The sequence below is a fragment of the Blennius ocellaris genome (assembly GCF_963422515.1).
Source record: "Blennius ocellaris genome assembly, chromosome: 8".
NCBI classification, from domain to species: domain Eukaryota; kingdom Metazoa; phylum Chordata; class Actinopteri; order Blenniiformes; family Blenniidae; genus Blennius; species Blennius ocellaris.
In genome coordinates, this window is record NC_137657.1 from 19120977 (window position 1) to 19137781 (window position 16805).

At 42.5% G+C, this 16805-nt stretch overlaps 1 protein-coding gene across 2 annotated transcripts; it reads left to right on the top strand.

Moving 5' to 3' along the window:
* The first annotated feature begins 582 nt into the window (after positions 1-582).
* On the top strand, positions 583-16669 carry washc5 (WASH complex subunit 5). Of its 2 annotated transcripts, XM_080501706.1 has the most exons (28): positions 583-846; positions 3719-3864; positions 4088-4172; positions 4343-4443; positions 4783-4975; positions 5607-5759; positions 5950-6063; positions 6471-6642; positions 6841-6968; positions 7340-7469; positions 7747-7859; positions 8589-8755; positions 9742-9817; positions 9956-10066; positions 10517-10657; positions 11472-11552; positions 12072-12173; positions 12255-12434; positions 12581-12705; positions 12895-13057; positions 13146-13248; positions 13345-13424; positions 13514-13617; positions 13934-14063; positions 14171-14267; positions 14777-14930; positions 15473-15560; positions 16351-16669. In XM_080501706.1, the coding sequence occupies exons 1-28, from the start codon at positions 661-663 to the stop codon at positions 16405-16407; spliced, it is 3480 nt and encodes a 1159-aa protein (XP_080357832.1). In that variant the 5' UTR covers positions 583-660; the 3' UTR covers positions 16408-16669. The 2 variants fall into 2 exon arrangements, 1 of the variants encoding a protein (XP_080357832.1); XR_013936754.1 differs by lacking the exons at positions 14171-14267; positions 14777-14930; positions 15473-15560; positions 16351-16669 and having other exon boundaries at positions 13146-13244; positions 13934-13968.
* Positions 16670-16805: the final 136 nt, after the last annotated feature.

Sequence of the window (16805 nt, forward strand, 5' to 3'; positions counted from 1 at the left end):
GATGCTAAAGTTAGCTCGATGCTAATGGTTTATAGAGGCTGCAGGGTCATATTATAACTGAAATCCATGAACATCTGTCTGTTAAAGAGTAAACTGTGTCACCCCGTGTTCGCTCGGAGGGGATCTGTGTGTTTCCTAAGTCGTTCAGATTTATGGCAAACATTTGTCAAATGATCATTTGTCAAGCATCACGAACACCAAACTAACATAATGGATTTGCAAAAACAGTGTGTACAATATTTAACAACGCAGTGATTGCAAATATTGCATTAAAATAATTTATTTCGGCTTCTTTAATGGAAATAGTTTGCTGAATTTGTTAGTTTTTATTTGTCTTCATCTTATGGCCCAAGATTTTTGGAGATTGTGGGTAAAATGCAGGAACACTTGAAGAATCAAGTTATTTCTTCCACTCAGTGGGAAATGAAACTCAGAATCACCCTGTTTACTGTTACACTCTTTACACTAGTGTTGTTGATGTTTTGGAAGATTACAAATATTGTCCAAAACTACTAAAATATGTCATCATTGTCTTTGAACAACTCACTTTCTTTTTTTGTTTGTTTGTAGGAATTTCTGGTGTGTTTGCCACAGAAGTCAGTGTCGAGGCGTGGTTACCTTCCCTCCTGTCCTTTTCCTCCTCATCCTCATCCATCTATCATGGTGGACTTTCTCGCGGAGAACAACCTGTGTGGACAGGCCATCCTCCGGATAGTTTCCAGAGGAAATGCCATCATTGCAGAACTGTTGCGTCTCTCTGACTTTATCCCAACAGTGTTTAGGCTGAAGGACAGAAGTGACCAGCAGAAATATGGAGACATTATCTGTGACTTCAGCTACTTCAAGGTACAATAGATTTCAGGACTTTGAAACTTTCTTGTAGCCTTGAATTGATAATCATGACCAAATATATATGTGGTGGAAAAAGTCGTGAATTTAACATTGTGTGTGTGTGTGTGTGTGTGTGTGTGTGTGTGTGTGTGTGTGTGTGTGTGTGTGTGTGTGTGTGTGTGTGTGTGTGTGTGTGTGTGTGTGTGTGTGTGAGAGAGAGAAAGAAAGAAAGAAAGTGAAGAGTGAGAGATTGTGTGTTACTCTAATTGGTTGAGCTCCTCACTTTATCATGAAGAGTGAATCTTCTGCCTGGGGAGAAAACCCATTTCAGTTGCTTGTATCCACAATGTCTTTCTTTCAGTCATGACACAAAATTTCTACCAATATGTGACGGTGGGGAAATGATAGACTTTGTGGTCGTGTCATCTGATCTCCGGCCGTGTGTCTTGGACACTCGGGTAAAGAGAGGGGCAGAGCTGTCAACTGATCACCACCTGGTGGTGAGTTGGATGCGCTGGACTGGGAGGAGGCCGGATAGACTCGGCAGGCCCAAACGTGTTGTGAGGGTCTGCTGGGAACATCTGGCCGAGCCCTCCGTCCGCGCAGCCTTCAACTCCCACCTCCGGGAGAGCTTCTCACAGATCCCGAGGGAGGTTGGAGACATTGAGTCCGAGTGGACCATGTTCTCCACTTCCATTGTCGAAGCTGCTGCTCGGAGCTGTGGCCGCAGGGTCTCTGGCGCCTGTCGTGGCGGCAATCCCCGAACCCGGTGGTGGACACCGGAAGTAAGGGATGCCGTCAAGCTGAAGAAGGAGTCCTACCGGGCACTGTTAGCTCATAGGACTCCCGAGGCAATCGACAGGTACCGGCAGGCCAAGCGAGCTGCAGCCCGGGCTGTGGTGGAGGCAAAAACTCGGGTCTGGGAGGAGTTCGGAGAGGCCATGGAGGAGGACTTTCGGTCGGCCTCGAGGAAATTCTGGCAAACCGTCCGGCGCCTCAGGCGGGGGAAGCAGTTCTCCACCAACACTGTTTACAGTGGAAGTGGGGAGCTGTTGACCTCAATTGGGGATATTGTCGGGCGGTGGAAGGAATACTTCGAGGACCTCCTCAATCCCGCCACCACGTCTTCCATTGAGGAAGCAGAGACTGGGTTCTCAGAGGTGGACTCGTCCATCTCCCAAGCTGAAGTCACCGAGGTTGTTGTGAAGCTCCTCGGTGGCAAGGCACCGGGAGTGGATGAGATTCGCCCAGAGTTCCTTAAGTCTCTGGATGTGCAGGGACTGTCGTGGTTGACTCGTCTCTGCAACATCGCGTGGCGGGCGGGGACAGTACCTCTGGACTGGCAGACCGGGGTGGTGGTCCCTCTCTTTAAGAAGGGGGATCGGAGGGTGTGTTCCAACTACAGAGGGATCACACTCCTCAGCCTCCCCGGGAAAGTCTATTCCAGGGTACTGGAGAGGAGGGTCCGGCCGTTAGTCGAACCTCGGATCCAAGAGGAACAATGCGGTTTTCGTCCTGGTCGTGGAACACTGGACCAGCTCTATACCCTCCACCAGGTGCTTGAGGGTTCGTGGGAGTTCGCCCAACCAGTCCACATGTGTTTTGTGGATCTGGAGAAGGCGTTCGACCGCGTCCCCCGAGATGTCCTGTGGGGGGTGCTCCGGGAGTACGGAGTCCGGGGTCCCTTGTTGAGGGCTGTTCGGTCCTTGTATTCCCGGAGCAGGAGTCTGGTTCGCATTGCCGGCAGTAAGTCGGACCTGTTCCCTGTGCACGTTGGCCTCCGGCAGGGGTGTCCTTTATCACCGGTTCTGTTCATCATATATATGGACAGAATTTCTAGGCACAGCCGGGGGCCGGAGGGGGTCCGGTTTGGGGACCACAGAATCTCATCTCTGCTATTTGCGGATGATGTGGTTCTGTTGGCCCCATCAAGCCTGGACCTTCAGCGTGCACTGACACGGTTCGCAGCCGAGTGTGAAGCAGCTGGGATGAAGATCAGCACCTCTAAATCCGAGGCCATGGTTCTCGTCCGGAAAAAGGTGGCTTGCCCCCTCCAGGTCGGTGGAGTGCCCTTGTCCCAAGTGGAGGAGTTTAAGTATCTTGGGGTCTTGTTCACGAGTGGGGGAAAGATGGAGCGTGAGATCGACAGGCGGATCGGTGCAGCGTCTGCAGTTATGCGGACGTTGTACCGGTCCGTCGTGGTGAAGAAGGAGCTGAGCCAAAAAGCGAAGCTCTCGATTTACCGGTCGATCTTCGTTCCTACCCTCACCTATGGTCATGAACTATGGGTCATGACCGAAAGAACGAGATCCCGGATACAAGCGGCTGAAATGAGCTTCCTCCGTAGGGTGGCTGGGCGCACCCTTAGAGATAGGGTGAGGAGCTCAGTCACCAGGGAGGAGATCGGAGTAGAGCCGCTGCTCCTCCACATCGAGAGGAGCCAGCTGAGGTGGCTCGGGCATCTATTTCGGATGCTCCCCGGACGCCTCCCTAGGGAGGTGTTCCGGGCATGTCCCTCCGGTAGGAGGCCTCGGGGCAGACCCAGGACACGCTGGAGAGACTATGTCTCTCGGCTGGCCTGGGAACGCCTTGGGGTGCCACCGGAGGAGCTGGAGGAAGTGTCTGGGGCGAGGGAAGTCTGGGCAACTCTGCTTGGACTGCTGCCTCCGCGACCCGGCCCCGGATAAAGCGGTAGCCAATGGATGGATGGATGGATGTGACGGTGGGGAAATGGACTGACAACACAAAAAATAACTAGCTCTATTTTATACCTTCCTTGTTGGATTGATGATGGCAATGTAGCTTGCTGTAATTGTGTACAAAATATCTTCATGAAGATATTTTTATTGTGACTGTGTTATCTTACTGTCATATGTTTCCCCTGCAGGGTCCTGAGTATTATGAGGGGAAGCTGGAGGCCAAACCTGAGCTTCAGGACTTGGATGAAGAGTTCAGAGAAAACAACATTGAAATTCTGTCGAGGTTCTACCTGGCCTTTGAGAGTGTCCACAAATATATAGTCGATCTTAACAGGTGGGAGAGAAGCGGGTTACGTGGTTGAGTTCACTTTTAGTTCACTGAGTTTCTCAGAAGGCAAAATGTGCTTTGAATTTTTACCATTGAAAGAAAGATTACAAATATAGTCCGTTCCCTTGAGGCAAATTCTTTTTTTTTTTTTCTTCAGTTTTTGTGTTTGTGAAACTCCAAAACATGAATAAAATACTGATGCTATTCTATTATTTCCTCATCTCTCTAGATATTTGGATGACCTATATGAGGGTGTTTATATTCAGCAGACCTTGGAGACTGTGCTTCTAAATGAGGACGGGAAGCAGCTTTTGGTAGGTAGCACAAATACAAATTAGTATTCATGTAATACAGTAACAGTTACCACAAAAGCTAAAAATCCTCAGAACATCGATGTCTGATGAGTTAATTGTGAGAGTTTGTCACCTGTGTCACAGATTCCTCCACACGTGTCTTGATTGTGTGCATTTTGTCTGCCACTCAGTGTGAGGCTCTCTACCTGTATGGAGTCATGCTGCTGGTTATCGACCAGAAAATCGAAGGCGAGGTCAGAGAGAGGATGCTTGTGTCTTATTATAGATACAGGTACGCCTGTGACTCACACACTCTCACCACACATGCACACGACATTCCCTCAGTGACTCACAAGCTCGGTGCGCTCAGCGTATACAGTATGTGTGCTCACTCACGGCAAATGTTGAGTCCCTTTGTTTACCCAAGACAACAGTTCACCTCAATGTCAACACACAGAAGAATGCCATGTGAGGCAGACTGATTATTTCCATTAGTTTGGGCAAAGTCCTGCAATAAAACGTTCCTTAGAATAATACACCATTCCAACTTTATGTTTTTATTTTTAATTAACTTGCTTTTTGCTGTAAGTTTTTGTATTGCGTTACATTTTGAAATTCAAATTTTCCTCAGTGCCACTCGCTCATCAGTCGACTCCAACCTGGATGACATCTGCAAGCTCCTGCGCAGCACCGGCTTCTCCAGCCAGCCCGGAGCGAAACGGCCCGCCAACTACCCGGAGAGCTACTTCCAGAGAGTTCCCATCAGCAACACCTTCATCAGCATGGTCATCGGACGGCTGCGCTCGGACGACATCTACAACCAAGTGAGGAAACCCGGACGACAGGACTTCCGTACTTTTTATTGCTTCCATTCCTCAAATTGGCTTGTTACCGGTTATCCTCTGTGGAGGATTACATGACCTAAGAGATGACATAGGAGTGGGGGGAAAAAAAAAACATCACCACCAACAAAGACGAGCTTCCTTTGTTTCATCATGAATGACATTGTTTAACCCCCCCCCCCCCAAAAAAAAAAAATATATATAATATATATGTATGTGTGTATATATATATGTGTGTGTGTATATATATATATATGTGTATGTATATATATATATATGTGTGTATATATATATGTATATATATTAAAACTTAAAGCTGTTGTGGCTGGTGATCAAAGGCATGTAAATTAATATTTGAAGCTTACAAATACCTGTCAAACTTATTGTTTTAAACTTTTTAACTTCATGTAATATATTGGGTGTACTAATTCTAGTCAGGAATTATTTTCTTAATTTAGAAATTATTCAATTTGTGACTTAAATCTATGAAATTTCAATTATGGTGATAGGTGAAAATAAATCTTTATTTTTATGACACGAACATGCAAGCTGAAACTCTTATTTGATGTCTGAAGTGTAAAGCATTGTTAAACAATATTTTTCCTTTCGCCAGGTTTCTGCTTACCCACTGCCAGAGCATCGTAGCACGGCGCTGGCGAACCAGGCAGCCATGCTCTACGTTTGTCTCTACTTCAGCCCGTCCATACTGCAGACCCAGCAGGCCAAGATGAGGGAAATAGTGGACAAGTACTTTCCTGACAACTGGGTAAGACATTTGTTTTATCATAGTTCATTGGATTTCTTGTAGTTTAGTTCAAGCACCTGTTCTGAAACTGTTTCACCAGCTCCCTTGATGAATGGTAGTCTGTAGGGTTTTTTTTTTTTTTTTTTTTCATTGTCGTATTGCAGTTTTTCAGAGGGAATATTGGACTGAATCACATTTGCTGTCTCTGCAGGTCATCAGTATCTACATGGGGATCACGGTGAACTTAGTGGAGGCCTGGGAACCTTACAAAGCCGCCAAGACTGCCCTCAACTACACACTGGACTCTGCCAACATCAAAGAGCAGGTATTAAAAAAAATGTATTCGCTTCTCCGTCACAAAGTCTTCAATTTGTTCAATTTACAGTCCTGCTGTGCTTTAATCTGCTGCATGCAGGCCCTGATCACTGTGTCCAGAGTCAGTGAGGCATCCACTGTGACTGTACAGAATTTCAATTAAAGCACAAGTGAAAGTCAAAGGTGCCACCTAAAAAAAAAAAAAAGCCATTCAAGAATATTAATGAGGACATGCTTAAATGAGGATTACAAAGGTCATTGTCCAGAACAATAAATGGTTGTACTATACCAAGTGAATGTTAGACAGTGTCGTTCTTTCTAATGGCCGGTGCTCAAAGAGAGTTCATAAAAAGCAATGATCTAAAATGAAGAACTACCAAAGTGCATATCAGACCCATACGATGCCGCTGTGTTCAGGCCACTCGCTATGCGACCAGCATGGAAAGCCTGAGGCCTCAGGTGCAGCAGCTGCTGAAGGAGGGCTTTCTGAGGGAGGAGATCATCCTGGACAACATTCCCAAACTACTCAACTGCCTGAGGGACTGCAACGTTGCTATTCGCTGGCTGATGCTGCACTCTGCAGAGTCAGGTGAGGGATTTTATGAAATACGTTAAAATAGGGAATGTGGTGCAGTGGTTAGCACTCCGGCGTCATAGTGTCAATGTTTGGGGTTCGAGTCTCAGTTGGATTTGAAGGTTGTTTGGATCTTCTAAATGTGAATAAATGGGTTTTATCCTTTAAGGGTTTTAAACCCTTCTAAATGAAAGTGTGTCTTTGTTCTGAAAGCTTACGACCCAAACAACAAGCGGCTGCGTCAGATCAAAGATCAGGTGCTCAACGACTCCAAATACAACCCCAAGATCCTGTTCCAGCTGCTGCTTGACACCGCTCAGTTTGAATTCACGCTCAAAGAGGTGAGACCCTTTCATCAACGTTACACAAAGTCAGCGGCGATAAAGATAAAACTGAGAACGGCAGACTGTCATTAACAGGGAAGGAGATGATGAAATGGGAATCTTTTTTTTTTCTTTTAAATTTTAAGCCCGCTCGCTTCTTTCTTGTCACGACTGAGCCGAAGTTTGAAAACGATATCAAAGTGATTCAAAAGTCCAGCTGTGCTTCTTGTTAGATGTGTCTGTCCCCGTTGCCTGCTAGCATACAGCGAGATAGCATATGGCTAGCCAGTTTATCATGAGGAGAGGACACAAATTTAATCTTCTAATTACACATCTCATCTGACTAATCCGTCCTCACCGACTTGGCATCTGTGCTGCCCCTCTTCCAGATGTTCAAGCAGATGCTGTCAGAGAAGCAGATCAAATGGGAGAGTTATAAGAAGGAGGGATCGGAGAGAATGATGGAGCTGGCCGAAGTCTTTTCCGGCGTCAAACCTCTTACCAGGGTGGAGAAAAATGGTGAGAATCCATCTTAGCCTGGATGTGGTGAACGATTCTAAAGATGCGTTTTTTGCCTCAACGTGCAGCTTCTCTACCTTCAAATTTAATAGATGATTTCTCCTTTGGAACACAAATAGTTTGCGGGTAAAAATGCGCAGGGAGGAGAGAGGTGCATTAAATTTACATCAGTCGTACTACCTTTCGCTGCAGTGGAGGAACCTATTTTCTCAACACTTTGATAATGTTTTTCACCTGTTTGTTCTACACACCGACACCCCCCCCCCCCCCTTCACAGAGAACTTACAGGCCTGGTTCAGGGAAATCTCAAAGCAAATCGAGTCTTTAAACTACGAGGACTCCACAGCGGCGGGGAGAAAGACGGTTCAGCTGATACAAGCCCTGGTTGAGGTGAGCAGGATAATTATAGTTCTCTGTGGCTTTACATTTTCAAGATTATATCTGTGAAAGATAGTGGTATAAACACACTGCATCCATTTCACGGAAGTATGCATAATAAGTGTATCCCAATAAAAGTTTTTGGTGTTTTGCATATCTGCTATTAAGCATCAAGAGATAATTAATTAAAACATCACACTTTACATTTTCTCAGGAGGTTTCAGTACTTTAAAGTTTACATATAAACATGCTGACCCAAATCACAAGTATTTCACCATTTTGAGCTTAAATGTCATTAATTTGACAAATTCTTCACTATAATTATGTCTCTGATTGCTTACATGTTAACAAATACCACTGTCTTCCTATTTAATGTATTATATGCCCCAGAAATATGAATTATGTACTAAAAGTGTTTGCAAAATTTTTGAAATAATGAATTCATAATACAATTTTGCAAAACTTAGGACTCAAGAAAAATTTAATTGACTAATTAAAATTTAAAAAGCAACAACAATAACAACAGTTTAATAATACATTATATGATTGTCATTAATGTAATTACTAAACAGAAAGAAACCAAACAATTAAGTCAAAAAAATCAATAAAACGTGAAAAGAGAAAGAGTACAAATCCACAAATGAAGATAGATGCTTTGTCAGTTCTGATGTAGGAAGGCTCTACAAATCTGTGCAGTTCGACAGTCTTCTTATAAGTAAATGTTTTCTCGTTGCTTTTCAGGTCCAGGAGTTTCACCAGCTGGAGTCCAACCTGCAGGTCTGTCAGTTCCTTGCCGACACCAGGAAGTTTCTTCACCACATGATCCGCACCATCAACATCAAAGAAGAAGTGCTCATCACCATGCAAATTGTTGGAGACCTCTCCTACGCGTGGCAAATAATCGACAGGTGGCTCCATCTTGAAATATACACGTAGAAGCGACTGGCGGAGTAGATTGATTAATCTGTGTGGTGTCATATAAGTCAGTGACTATTTAAAGGTTTAGCGCAATGCAATAGGTACATTACTTGTAAATCCTCAGCTTGTGTTTTGTCAATGTGTGTCATGTCAAAGGGTTTTGGTATTATTTTGTATAAAAGGGAAGACTGAAAAATCTAATCTTAACCCCAATAATGTATAATCAATACGGATGTTTCAGTATAGCCTATTCTGTAAGCATTTGCTTTCAGGTTTTAAAAAGAATTGTGTGAACATAATTATAATTGACATGAAATGAACATGGACATCACGGTGATGCAATAGTAAGCATGGCTGCCACACAATATGGCACATAAGATGAATGGATGGATGAATGACATCACTGTAAAAGCATATTTTTGCTGAGGTCCTCAGCTGGAGTCGGGCTTGAAATGTCTTCTGAGAGTTTTCTTGCTCTCCCTGGGTGTGCAAGGCTTTTCTCCGGGTGCGCCAGTTTCCTCCCGCAGTCCACAAATGTGTCTTTGCGATGAACTGGTGACAAAAATTGCCTGTAGATGTAAATCTATATGATTGTCTGTGTGCTTGCGACTGGTGCTCGGTCCATGTTGAGCGCCACCTTTACCCATTGAAAGCTGGGATGAAGCCATTTAGAAAATGGACAGGAGGAGTTGTCACCTATATAACAATTCAGTTAGTAAATAATTAATTTTCGCTGCAGTAATCCCTAAATAATTTCCATGTGAAGGCGTGCATAGTTTGAAGACTATCTTTCATTAGGTCAGCTTAAAAACTGTAGAGCCATGTTCTGCTGAGCTTTCGATAACAAAAACCATCAAATTGGCCACAGTGTTGCTGTTGTTTTGACTTTGATTTTCAGTCACTTTTGTTTTTGTTCTGTCGACGCAGCAGAATTCAACTTTGGTTTTTTTCTGCTGGTTTATGTTTTATTCTGCAGCTTCACATCCATTATGCAGGAGAGCATCAGAGTCAACCCCTCCATGGTCACCAAACTCAGAGCTACATTCCTGAAGGTGAGGACTCTTTGTGTGCAACGCACGCATTCACACACTCTTCTAAAAGAATAATAAGAATCGATGAAACATTCATTTTAGCGTGACTTGGTGTGCATACAGTTTACCTGTAATTATTCTCTTATTCTGTGTGTCCAGTTGGCGTCTGCTCTGGATCTTCCCTTGCTGCGGATCAACCAGGCCAACAGCGCTGACCTGCTGAGTGTGTCACAGTTCTACTCGGGGGAGTTGGTGGCTTACGTCAGAAAGGTCCAGTTTGATTCCGTAGCGTCTGCAGTTGAGGTTTCACATGAAGTTGCTTCTGTTTCTGACATCGGCATGAGCTACACTGTATTGTAGTCACAGCCGAACCTGGAAGCTCTGCATGCTCCAAATTATTGTTGAGTTTCTTTACAGTCGCAGCTGCAGTGATGATTAATGTGCGTTGGACCATCTGTTTGGGGAATTTACCCCAAAAAGAAATACTTACTGGATGTGTACCTTCAAATGAGACTACCTTCTGGTGTCATCAACCTCATGCTGTGTCACTTTATGACAGAAAATGTGTTCCTCCTAGCTGTACACAAGATCCTTCATCCACAGCACCGGTACCATCTGCTCGCAAAAGACTGATCTCCACTATTCTGCCATAAAACCCCTTGAACAAGTATTACACTCATGTTGGGGCTCAGTGTGGGTACTTTATCTTCTTGCCATCAGGTGCTGCAAATCATCCCAGAAAGCATGTTTACCTCTCTGGCCAAAATCATTAAACTTCAGATCCACGACATCATGGAAGTGCCAACACGGCTGGATAAGGACAAGCTGAAGGACTTCTCCCAGCTGGGCGCTCGCTACGAAGTAAGCCAACTGTTGAAATTGACTCATGCGCTCTGGGAGTTATTAAGGATTTCACTTAATGAAAGTGAGGGAAGGCATCTAAATGAAATGAAACGAATGTAAATGATGTGCTGGTGAGCGTGCTCGCCTCACAGCAAGAATCTCCCCGTTGAGATCTGGGCCCCGGGGACTTTGTGTGTGGAATATGCATGTTCTCCCCGTGCATAGCTTTTCTTCAGGTCCTCTGATTTCTTCTCAAGGTACAAAAACATGTATTTGATCTTATTTAGATGACAGTACTGTGAAAAACTTTGATACAGATTTGAAAATAGCTACTTATCCACCATGTAATCTCGTCGGGAAGGCGTCTGATGGGCTCTAAATTCTTCGGAAGCATAAGGTTTATGCCACGAGGCGCCATCATAGATAGAAAAATGAGTAACGACTTCTGGGAACAAGGCTCTGATCTCAACATCATGGACTCTTTCTGGGAGAAAAAAATAGCGTCTCCAGAGGATGTTTGGAATAATATCTCAAAAACTATATTGTTGTAAAACTAAATGTCAAGTTAACTCGTCTTAATTGTTTTTTTTTTCATATTTTATTGTTTAACAAAACCTGCACACGATATTGTTTGTATTGGGAGCAAATTCCAAGACTTTCCAAGAAGAAATGTTCATTCAGTTAAAGCATTTCATAGTCAACATGTCCTTTCACAACATTTGGTGACATTGTTTATTTAGCTCACTACTGTCCCTTCACATTTGCTCTTTTCTCACTCGATTGTAATTGTCATTTGTGTGCCTGAATATTGTTTTGCTTAACGTGATTGCAGGTGGCGAAACTCACCCATGACATTTCGATTTTCACTGAGGGTATCTTAATGATGAAGACCACTCTAGTTGGAATCATTAAGGTAAGAGTTAAAGCAGGGTATCTGCACTGATGTCTTCCGTGAGTGCAGTTTAGTTTCTTAACCGTTTATCAGGAAAGTGAGTAAATTTGAGCATCTCTTTGTGTTTCCTTCCAAACTAACACTGGAAAATTGAAGGAAATAACAGAACATAGGAAAAATATTCCTGTTAATTGTTATGTTTTTTTTGTAGTATTTCTGATGGCAAAATGAACGTCACAGTTTGGCTCATTTGCTTTGTCAAAATGTTTCTTATACCTGCCAATTGTCTTACAAATAGAAAAAGTGAATCACATGCATTGTTCTTTTGTAAATGGCACATTTTACTGCAGGATGACAGGACTAAGTTTTTATAGGCCATCTTAAAAGAAAAACTAAAGCACAGTTGATTTTATTGAGAATTGAGAAATATATGTTGTTTTGGTGAGATTCACGCCACTTTTCCAAGTATCTCAGAGTCTTGAAGAACTTAAAAATCTTTCAAGTTGAAATGTAAAGGATTCGCATGCTGTGATGTGTTAGGTGGATCCCAAGCAGCTTCTGGAGGATGGTATCAGGAAGGAGCTGGTGAAGAGGGTGGCTTATGCCTTGCACAAAGGTCTAATCTTCAACCCCAAGGCGAAGGTGACACATCCCCCCCCCACACACAGTTTTCTGATTATTGTTTTGTTATCAGTCATAAACTCAGGATTCTTCTCTTTATAGCCCAGTGAACTGATGCCAAAGCTAAAAGACATGGGTGCCACCATGGATGGCTTCTACAGGTCGTTTGAGTACATCCAGGACTATGTCAGCATTTATGGCCTCAAAATCTGGCAGGAGGAAGTGTCCCGCATCATCAACTACAACGTGGAACAAGAGTGCAACAGTTTCTTGAGGACCAAGGTCAGCCTGTACTGCAGCTCTGATAATGTCCCTGAGCAGTGTCCGGACAGCAGTTCATCCCAGTTTAATCAATAGCAAATGCTGTGGTTGTTCGGTTATTTGTCACTGAAGGGAGATGGATTGGCTGGTTGCTTTGTTTCATTCAGATCCAGGACTGGCAGAGCGTGCATCAATCCACCCACATCCCTATTCCCAAGTTCCCGTCTGTGGATGAGTCTGCCACTTTCATTGGGCGTCTCTGCAGAGAGATCCTCAGAATCACCGACCCCAAGTACGTCGACTCAAACACAGCGAAAGAAATCCATAACAACACTGAGAATAGAGCTTATGATTCCTATCCTTACATAAATTTCACCATATGACTTACTATGGAGGATTTAGCTTGCATTTAAACATGTAGACAAGGTAATAAAATACAAATGCATAGAACCAACATGACTAACGCCGGTTGGTTTTCCAGAGTGACGTGTTACATCGACCAGATGAACACCTGGTACGACCTGAAGAGCCACCAGGAGGTGACCAACAACAGGCTCTTCTCCGAGATCCAGAACACTCTGGGTACTTTTGGACTCAACGGACTTGACCGTCTCCTCTGCTTCATGATTGTTAAGGAACTCCAGGTAACTCTAAAAATGGGCTTTCAAAAGGATCACTGCGCATCGTACGGCTACCTGCCCACATCGGAAGCTTTGCTTTCTGTTTTACCAGAACTTCCTGACGATGCTTCAGAGGACCATCCTGAAGGACAAAGCTGTGGTAGATGTTTTCAAAACCATGCTGGGTGCCGTGAACCCAATCCAAGGCATTGTGGGTAAGCTCTCTTTTATAGGGAATGTCGTAATGTTGCAATATATTTGGACTTGTTATCACAAATGTAATCTGTTGTTTATTTATTTTCTTCTGGCAGCCAATGCTAGCAAAGTGTATGCCAGTGCAGGGGCAAAGTGCCAGAAGATCTGGGGAGGATACCTTGAAGCCATCATGAAGGTATCAGCCAATATCGGACCCACACGGCTATCGAACTAAATATGAATAGACACTGTAAAAGGGTTCCCCACTTTCTGTGTGTGTTCTAGGTCGGTCAGATGCAGATCCTCAGACAGCAGATTGCTAATGAGCTAAACTACTCCTGCAAGTTTGACTCCAAACACCTGGCTGCAGCCCTGGACAACCTCAACAAGTAAGAGCATCCTCAACTGGACTGTTTGTCTCATAATATAAAGATATATCTGTACAGTCATTGTTGATGAAGCTGGTTTCTCTTCATTTAAAATCTAAAGAAAGATATTGTATTGATCTGCAAATTGTATTTCTTGAGGTCTGTGGACTTCAAACAGATTAAAATAGTCTATATAATGACCCCATGATTAATGATTTAGGTTATTTTTATATACAAAATGCACAAGTACAGTCTGATTAATGATTTTTGGTATACTCACAACTTTTCTTCTCACACTGTTGTTGATATATGTCTGATCTGATTCTGGCCCTTCCAGGTCTCTGCTGGCAGATATTGAGGCCCACTACCAAGACCCATCCCTGCCCTACCCGAAAGAGGACAACACTCTTCTGTATGAAATCACTGCGTACCTGGAGGCTGCCGGCATTCACAACCCGCTCAACAAGGTTGAGAGATTATTAGCGATGCTTTCTAGGATTTAGCATTGTGCTCAACTCGTATTTTACCACGCGTCCAAATATTTATCTGTCATTTCGTGATGCTTCTCACACAGATCTACATCACGACAAAGCGTCTCCCTTACTTCCCCATCATCAACTTCCTGTTTATTATCGCGCAGCTGCCTAAACTGCAGTACAACAAAAACCAAGGTTTGTTTGTCCGCCAACCAGTTTGTTATATCATAGCCTTCTTCAAAGTTGGTTTTGACAAGAAAAAAAAAACATGTTTGATTCTGCAGAATGAATTTGCTGTGTTTTACACCACTATAGTATTATTTGTCTTCCTTTAAAAAGTTGTACAAAATATCCAAGTCTTGTTTCCGCGATCTTTGTTTCTCTGACTCGTTGACATGAGAGTCAGCCCCCATTGTTTCAAACCAATCATTGGCTTTTCTGTCCAGTGCATGTTGTTTTAATTAGATAAGGTACTTATGCTTTTAGGACTCACACAGGATTACCGCAGGAAATGGAAGACTTCCTTAGTTGGACCTGGATATTTCAAGTAATGTGAGGACATTCGGTTCGTGGTCAAAGTAGTTTTGTTTTTTTCAGTGGAATGGGCAATCAGCATTCCAGACATGTTGCTATGTGAAAATGTATTTATATGTCAGCGGCTAATGATTTTGTTCCCTTCTTCCTTTTTTTTTTTATGATTGTAGGGATGACCTGCAAGAAAGCCACAGACCCAGTTGACTGGCCTCCGCTGGTGCTCGGCATGCTCACTCTGCTGAAGCAGTTCCACTCCAGATATACTCAGCAGTTCTTGGCTCTCATTGGTCAGTTCATCCGCTCTGTTATGGAGCAATGCACAAGGTAAGTTAAAGAATGATCCAACAAAGCACTTTAAATTCTTTTTTTTTTTTTTTTAATCTGTATGAGCACACGCTCGAAAGAATTCCTCTGTTTTTCTAAATTAGCGACACAATCCAAAGTACCACGAGAGCGCCCCTCATTTCCAATTGAGCTCACTTTTATGGAAACAAGAATGCCTCATCTGCTAAAATGTTGCCCGTTTTAATTTTATCTAGGGTTAAAACATTGAGAAATACTTTTCATTGCTACTTTGCATAGCCCCAAAGGATGTGGGATACATTGGAAATGCATAAAAAAAATTTTTTTAATTGTCAAAGATACTGAATCCTGGTACAGGTGGAAAAATGACCTCCCTTATTCAGGAAAAATACATAAATATTGAATTAAATCTCCTTTTTTTTTTTCTTTTGTGAATGCAGTACCCCTTAATAATCTTGTGTAGTTTTACATTTGATATATTGATGGATTTAAGTATGGATTATTTTAAGATCCTGTAAATATTGACAAACGTATGTATTCACTTTGATTGAATTCCATTCCAGTCAAAAAATACCTGACATGCCTTCTGATGTGGTGGGAGCTCTGATGTTCCTTGAAGACTATGTGAAGTATACAAAGCTGTCGCGTAAGGTAATACTTGCATCATTTTACTAAAACTCTGAATGTCAAATAGCATATATTAATGTCCTCTGCGGTACTTTGTGCTACGACTTGTATTTTTTTCTGTCCTCAACACATAAACACAACAAACCAACGGTTATTGCACATGCATCATCATTTGAAGCGTCATCGAATTACACCAACTAATAGTTCCTTAATCCCAAGTGCTAAGGTGGTAAAAACCTATTTTAAGTGTTGTGGAGAAACACAAGTGGGAGTTTACACAAGCAAAACCCTGACTGAATCTAAATTGTGCTGTTTATAGAACCTTTGAAAGTCACATTGTCTGGTTGAAGAGCCACAATTGTCACTCAGGATTAGATTTTTGCAGCATTATTGGGGACCACTCCTTTGAACCCAATTGCATCCAACTATAGGTTATAGAATACATTTCTTTTCCCATTTTTTTCTTAGTTCTGTAAATGGTAATCTTATGGTAGCAAGTTGTTTTACAGTTTTTATATTATATTTTCCTTTGCTTTCCACAAAAAATGCATTACATTCCTTTGGCTGAAAAGTCTGGATAAAGCGATAATGATAACAGCTGATAAACACTTTGTTGTTTTATCACACTGTCCCACAGCAAGCAACTGTAATGTTACTTAGAAAAATAAAACACCCTCAAGTTTTAAAATGTGATTAATTGAAATCCATTTCTTATTGGAACACAAATACATTTTAAACAGTTAAAAAACATTTTAACTGCACTTTCTGTTGAACACTTATGTATTTTTCTGTGAATTTTCTCTTCATTCTTCAGGTGGCTGAAGCTCATGTGCCCAGTTTCATATTTGATGAGTTCAGAACCATACTGTGAAGATCTGGAGGAAGAAACATTTCTTCTGAAAATTGCCATTGCCTTTTTGATGTATAACAGATGTCGTCACATTAGGGCAAGGTGTAATCAATGTAATTAATTGTAGATTTGAAATCACTAGTGTTATTTCCACCTGGTCAGATTTGAGACCTGTTTAAATGTGTACTTACATTTCAATTTTTTCAACTTCACTAATTAATAAATTGTACATAGAGAATTGAATTGCATATAAATTAATTTGCAAACTTTTTTAACAACCATTCTGTGCCATTTCTTAAAGAAATCCATTAATAAAGAATATCTTTTGAAGAACGTTGTCTTTCTTGAGGTGGGCGTTTTTCACCCGGAAGTCGTAATTAGCATTTTGCTGTTCATTTCGCGACGCGGGAAATTTGGGT

Bases quoted from the DNA above. Each gene is read 5' to 3' on its own strand.
- washc5 (XM_080501706.1), top strand. From the start codon at position 661: ATGGTGGACTTTCTCGCGGAGAACAACCTGTGTGGACAGGCCATCCTC. The intron at 6,969-7,339 runs GTGAGACCCTTT...CCCCTCTTCCAG, and splicing joins TTGAATTCACGCTCAAAGAG to ATGTTCAAGCAGATGCTGTC. The intron at 14,931-15,472 runs GTAAGTTAAAGA...ATTCCATTCCAG, and splicing joins GTTATGGAGCAATGCACAAG to TCAAAAAATACCTGACATGC.